This window comes from Cyprinodon variegatus, unplaced genomic scaffold (genome assembly GCF_000732505.1).
Source record: "Cyprinodon variegatus isolate N-32 unplaced genomic scaffold, C_variegatus-1.0 Scaffold25, whole genome shotgun sequence".
Classification (NCBI taxonomy): domain Eukaryota; kingdom Metazoa; phylum Chordata; class Actinopteri; order Cyprinodontiformes; family Cyprinodontidae; genus Cyprinodon; species Cyprinodon variegatus.
Genome location: NW_015150478.1, coordinates 1672478 through 1679254, shown reverse-complemented (window position 1 = coordinate 1679254; position 6777 = coordinate 1672478). Strand labels below are relative to the sequence as shown.

General features: G+C 38.4%; 1 protein-coding gene across 2 annotated transcripts in view; it reads right to left on the bottom strand.

The window, feature by feature from the left end:
- Positions 1-6777, bottom strand: part of phip (pleckstrin homology domain interacting protein) — a 46679-nt gene that overhangs the window by 12579 nt on the left and 27323 nt on the right. The window contains exons 18-25 of one of the 2 annotated variants that reach the window (XM_015394745.1): positions 5705-5848; positions 4741-4924; positions 4511-4613; positions 4264-4401; positions 4070-4167; positions 2297-2504; positions 1991-2101; positions 1733-1840 (exon numbers count right to left, since the gene is read on the bottom strand). In XM_015394745.1, coding sequence (XP_015250231.1) covers positions 1733-1840; positions 1991-2101; positions 2297-2504; positions 4070-4167; positions 4264-4401; positions 4511-4613; positions 4741-4924; positions 5705-5848 — 1094 coding nt within the window. The remainder of the gene's footprint in view (positions 1-1732; positions 1841-1990; positions 2102-2296; positions 2505-4069; positions 4168-4263; positions 4402-4510; positions 4614-4740; positions 4925-5704; positions 5849-6777) is intronic. The other variant, XM_015394754.1, reaches the window with a different exon arrangement.

Here is a 6777-nt window from a genome sequence, read left to right as displayed (position 1 = left end):
CAGGTTATTCTATCAGAGCTGAGAGTTTGATCAGATACACACCATTACTGAATTTTAATTTTACAAAAAAGCAGTAAAGATGAAGATTTTGCATTGCACAACACATGAGGCCTCCTGTCCACAGAGAAACTGGAACTACTACCCCTCCATTCTTATTAAAGGGAAACAATAACCCTCGGTAATTAAAATCAAATGTAACAGTTACAGTTAAAATCCCTAGAAGATAAGGCTCTATTTAAACCAGTGTAGACAGGACCCTCATCAAGCAGCAGTTATTTTGTCTAAACTTTATTTGTAATTATTACAACTGTTTATGATATGAATGTAAACACTGTTCAGTATTTATTCACTGAATGTTTTATTGCTATTGAGACATTCACTAGTGTTAGAGACTGCTGTAATATATGTTCTATAAAAATCTTAAAACTAATAGACTGCTGTCAGCTCATTTAACACGAGTATAGAACGATCTGAGTGACCGAGCTAGAAGCTGAAGGTTTTAAAAGATGCACTTGCTGAAGGAAATCAAACATTAAATCTTTCTAGATCAGTGAATGCACCTTTTTTAAGGTTTACCAGGTAACACTAATGGAGAAAGTAAACATTACAGCACATAAGCTTAATAAAGCACCATGAGCACATCCTTTGTGTAGGTTACATGTGACAGTTTTTTTCTATAATCTGTGAAGATGTTTACAATAGCAGCATAATGCATATATTCTACATGCATATTTCTGCTATGCTGCCCCTAAATTAGGTGGAAATTCTATTTTCAGATGCATAAAGGCTCCTGTTTGGCAAGGAACAACCCGGAAGTCAAAGTTCACTTGGGAAACTATTCCAATAGTCTTTGCCAATATTCAGTCTGTTCCAACTTAACGAAAGGAAATAATGTCTTAATGCCAATGTATCGGTGGGAGGGGATAAACAAGAGGGTTACAACTCTTCTAGATGATCACTTTCATGAAAAAAAAAATGTCCTAATTCCTAACTGACGGCTCCTGGTTTCTGTTACAGTCGCAGACTCCAAAAGATACAATACAAAATCAGATTGATCAAATACTTTGCAGTCTGTGGAATCTTACATAGTTACAAATAGAAGCTAACTCTAAATGTTCCCATAACAATACACAGTAGTACGGCCCTTCTGCTCATAATTTAAATTATGAATTATAAATGAAAGTAGGAAGGATAAAAAATATAAATACAAAGCTGTAAATATTAGATTTTAAGTCTAGATTTAACAGGTTTTAAACAGAAATTTAAAAGAAACCAAACCCAGTTTGGAGAAGTCAGCACTTACAAACCTGCTGCAAAAGTTAATAGACTCCTGACAAAAACAACACTTCAACAAGATATTCACCTAAATGTGTTTGGAGTTAAAGGGTTGGAAGCGTTTTTAAAAATTTCTATGTGGTTGCAGTTTTCAATGAAGACGTTTGAATAAAAAGAAAGTTTTTATTGTTTTTTCTGGTCCTGAATAAATAAGAAATGTAAAGAAAATCTGTTTTGTCTTTTTTGTTTGGTGTCAACATTAAGTAGAAGAAATGTCTCAGAACAGAGCAGTTACCCTCATGCTCTTTGCACTAAGCATAGAGACAAGACGTTTTCTCTAAATAATTAGTTCCCTATTACTGCTCATAACTTTCCTGAGATTTCTGTTTGGTGTTAGCTGATCTACGGATACAAAAACACTTTACATTTAACATCAAACATTTAACCGCTCTCTTACCCGTAGCTCCATCTTGTGCCAGGGCTGTTTCTTAGGGTTGATGCTGAAAATCTTTTTTTGTTTGGCCATTTCCACATAAGCCTCGTGACCTTGGCGGAAGTAGTACACCTGCAGAAAAGCATAAGTATGAATTGACTCACATCTCATTTATTAGGCATAAGTCAGTCTTTCTGAGTACCTAGATTTGGTGGAGTTTAAAAAAAATAACTGTGGCATTAAGAAGCAAACCACCGTAACAGAAATCTGACGCCGTTTTACCTCGTCTCCCATCTGAGGTATGTAGGGACATCTCCGGGGGACGGTGTCTGTGATCCAGGCAGAGGGAAGCCATTCCTCCAACGTTAGCCCCTGCTCCTGAAATTCATTCCTCTGAAAGTCACACACCAGGATAAATGCAAAAACAATGTTCTTAATGTCTGAAAGATATCTGCTTTAAGCCATTTTAACCAAAGTCATGTTTAAGCATGTCAGAGGACACTATTTCCATTTCAAACATTCGGCTGACAGACACTAAAAGGGTAACTTAACTGTAAAACACAAAATCAGTAATTTTCAATAACAAACCTTCCTCTTCTCCTTTGGTTTCTTCTTCTTTGGTAATGCACCCTCTTTGTCTGCTTTCTCTTTCTTCTTCTCCTTCTTTCCCTCCTTCTTCTTCTCCCCATCCTCCTCGGAGCTGCTGTTTTTCTTTTTCACTTTCACGCTCTTCTTGGGCGGCTCCAGGTTGATGCCGGCATCTGCTGTCCAGTCAGAGTAATCGCTGGAGTAATCGCTGCAAAAGAAAGGGCAAACTCATCACTGAAATGCTCTTCATGCATGAACAGAGCCTAAACAAAAATGTATATGTATACATACTTTCATGTTCTTTGAGGTTTTCACAGGTTTTCAGGTTAAATACAAAAAACCTTAAAACATTTTACTGCGATTTTATCTTAAATGTATTTTATTTTTTTATGTTAAGCAGACAGCCAACTATTTTCTTTTAACAGTCGTTTTTTTTCTGCCATTATAAAAAGTTGTGAAAGGAAAACTGAAACCAAAACAGTTAAGCTGACTTTATTTAAGAGTATCAGCATAAAGCGAGTAGAAATGTATTTTATTTGTACAGGTGGTGTCTTGGCAAAATGTTAAAATTGTTCAAGCTATTGCAGTTTTAGAACGGGCTCTATTAAGATATGAAGACACTAACCAGAGATATAAATAAATATATTTGTATAATAATAGTTTCTAACTTAAACATCTCAATTTCAGAGAAAAAAGTATCCTAATGACCCTAAAATTTAAATTCTTTTACTTTATCAGAGTTCAAACTGAAACTGTTAACAGATATTTTCAGCCATGTGTTTGTATAATTAGCTCAGTTTAAAAGATAAGCTCTTAGGGCCTGATCTTCAAAACCTTTAAAAAGACCTAAAAACGTGTTAGCACTTGCAAAGCTGCTCTTCAAACCAGGTACATATAGTGTGTGTGAAATAAACAGCAAAAGGAGCAGCAGCTTTTCAAGCCAGTGTGTAATGACGAATTTGCAGATCTTATGCTCATGACCAAAATATGCAAAGTTATGGGGAGGATATGAAAAATGCAAATACTTAATACCTGCAAATTATTCATCAAACATAAAACAGACTCTGGGTGATGTTTTGTGTCTAGAAACTGGTCCATAAAAATGTTTGCAGTCATTATGGTCAGAAGGGAGATATTGATTTAATGGTGGATGAGGGAAGGAGAATCTATATACATGTGAATATATTTGAAATGTCAGAAACAAAAGAAGAAGAATACTAGATGCAAGCATGAAACAAATTAATACAGCAGGATACAGAAAAACAATCATTAATGAATCCTAAGGGTGGGGTTTTCTGCACAAATAAAGTACTGCTCCATATATATATTTGTGAATTAGGCCCTTAAGATTGTTGGATTTTATTTTTGTTTAATTTAGCAAAAAAGTGTCATTTCATTTTTTCTGCATCCAGATGTCTGAAATTTTTACCTGTTTTCTGTAAATATAATATAAACTATCACTGAAAAACAATGATTCCCTTGAAAATATCAATCAGTATTGTAGGCATTCAAATACATTCACTAAGAGCCTGAAGGATGGTGAGAGGCAGCTTGACATAGGTCAAAGTTTAAAAGCACTGAGGGCAGGATTTAACCATCTCACTATAAAATAACTACATACAGCTCAGCAGACAGTGATGAAAAGAGGGAAACTTGTTACAAATATTTTATGTGGCCATTAAAAATGTGTCAGTTTGTGAAAATCTCAATGTCTCCCTTAGATACACACATGCAAATTTTTATTCCGATTATATCAAAGGGAAATCAATTAACCTGGAGCTGCTGTGCTCATCTGGCCAAGGCTCCTTTTCCTCTTCGTTCTTTTCATCCTCTGAGGAATACCCGTTAATTTGCCGAACCTCCACTTCTCCCTAAAACACAGAATATTTCACGTTAGTACATAAGAATACACAGAATTGGATATTATGCTGATGTAAGAAATCAAAAAGAAAACCCACTGCATCTACCTCTGAGGCACTATCATCGTCATCAGCAGCCTCTGCACTCTGACGACTCGTCTCCTCCATGGCAGCGCGGGTTTGATAGCCGTGGTTCCCCTGACTCTTCCTTCCCTCATCTACTGCACACTCTGATGTTGGCTGAACCTTCACACCGAATAAAGAAGGGAAAGGTTTAACAGAGGGTTTTGTTACAAGACAGAATAACAGGAAAAGAATTTGTGGAGGAAACAACCCCTGTAGATGAAACTCGTACCCTGCTCTCCTTTGGAAGCGAGTGGATTGTGCGTCTCCTCCTCTCTGACTGATAAATATTGATCTCCTCGTCTCCTTTGGCCTCACGCCAGGTCACCTGTCTCCTGCAAACATACAAAATAAAAAAAAACATACAAGATCAAAAAATTCTTAAACGAAATTTCTTCTGAAAACTTTGAAAACATTGATGTTGATAAAAAAAAAGGTTTTGTCTCTGAAAGTAGGTTTTACCTGACAAAGGCCTCCTCCAGCTCTGGAACCAGCACCCTGCGGCTCCATGCCACCAGGTCTCCCTCTGTGGCCATCTGGCTGCGGGGAGCATTGCTGTGCATCTGGCGAACGCCTTCAATCTGACCACTGCGCCGGAGACCAACATTGGGAGGGGAGTGTACTTCTGTGGGAGAACCAACAGATCCTAGAGAGAAGAAATATCAAGCATCCCGTTTCTGTTATGTTATGTTACAGTGTGGCATGGGAGCAGCACGGCACATAAGAGGAAGGACTAAGCACAGAGGGTTAGGACTGCGGAATGAATATTCCACTTCTAGGTTTGGTTTATCCTGCACAAGTCCAGAAATAGGCCAGGTGCATCACCACAGATCCATCAGGTAAAAAAATTCAGCAACATTACACCAAAAAGAAATAAACCCAGAAACAGTTTCTCTCCTAAAGCCATGAAGGCAATCATCCCCTGCAGGCAGACATTTAACATCCCTGCTGTAATCAAATCAACCTCCAGCCTTATTTCATAGACCGTTTCATCACAATCTGCACTTCATGTAATCACTACATGCCACACTTCATGTACAGATTGTTTGTTAAAAGTTCCCTCTAAGAATGCTTCATCTTTGTTTTTTATTCCCATCTGTATTACATATGCATTTTGAGTTGGTGTCTCAAGAGAATGTCATTATGGAATCAAGAACAATTAAGGGACTATATTGTCAGTGATTCCTGCAAACACCCATCTGGATCTATAATAGCTCTTTGTAGAAACTGGCATCATATCAACTACACCACCATTTCATTTAATTAATAAAAGTTTTTTTTTTTTTTTTTTTATTGGACTCACAATTTAAAGCTCTCTACTTTGCTCTTATTAAAAATCATATAAAGCGTTTAGGCTGTGTACAACAGTTGAACCCTCATAACCAGACCCCAGTAATATAGAATTAAAACTATGATCTTTCTCTACCTCTGTTTGCCCTGTTGTTTACTCCAGAAGCAGCGGCGTCATTTGTTCCCATCCTTTGGTCCTGCTCCTGCTGCAGCCTCTGAATCATGGTATCCAGAGGACTGGAGCCATCCACTGCCTGCTCACTTACTACCTGGTTCAGGCCTGACAGGAAGACGGGAATAAACAGAAAATGAGAAATATCAACAGAAAACTTGAAGAAAATCCACAGGGACAAGGTGGAAAGACAGAATATTTTTTTGTAGTATAGAATCCAGCAAAAATGAAGGCATCATTTAGACAGAGCATAAATAGACATTACATTAAATTCAATTTCAAAGCCATTCCCTACTGATTAGAGCCCGGTTCTTCAACGTTTTGCAGGCTAAGGACCCCCAAACTGATGGAGAGATGGGCGACGACTCCCCTAATTATATATTGTATATACTGTGTATATTATTGAAGTATTTCTGATTGTGATTCTTGGTTGATGGGACAGGTGTTGTGAATGAAACGGTGCCCAGCTTGAAAGAGCTCCTGTGAGTCGCTGAATGTGTGCATTGATGACTGAAAGACATCTGCCTCCATTTATCTGTTTACTACAGCGTGCTGAATTCATGTAAATGTGGATTTAAAGACATTTCAATTGGTGAAAAAAAATTGCAGGGGGGAACCCGGGGGGGACCCCCTAGGGGTCGTGGACCCCTGTTGAAGACCTCCAGATTAGAGCATTTAAAAAACAGCATCATTACCTTACGTCCAATGTTTACTACAGGAAGACAGTTAAGAGCTGGTTATACTCCTGCAGCAGTGTATCGCAGTGAGGCTGTCGCAGGTATGACGCAGATATTTTTAATTTATGCCCAATATTGAAGCGCGGTCTGCGCTACATTATTCTACGCCACAACGCAAGAGGGACAATCACGACCTAGCAGTGGGTCTAGATACAGCTGAGGCGCTGAGGAAGTGGGGGCAAGTTTGTGCGACAACTGAGGGACATGAGGATGAAAAAGAGCGGGATCCTGTCTTCGGCACAGTCTGCGGTCACCTACAATTTTGGAGAGGCGCACCAGAAGGGGGGGGGGGGGGGGGGG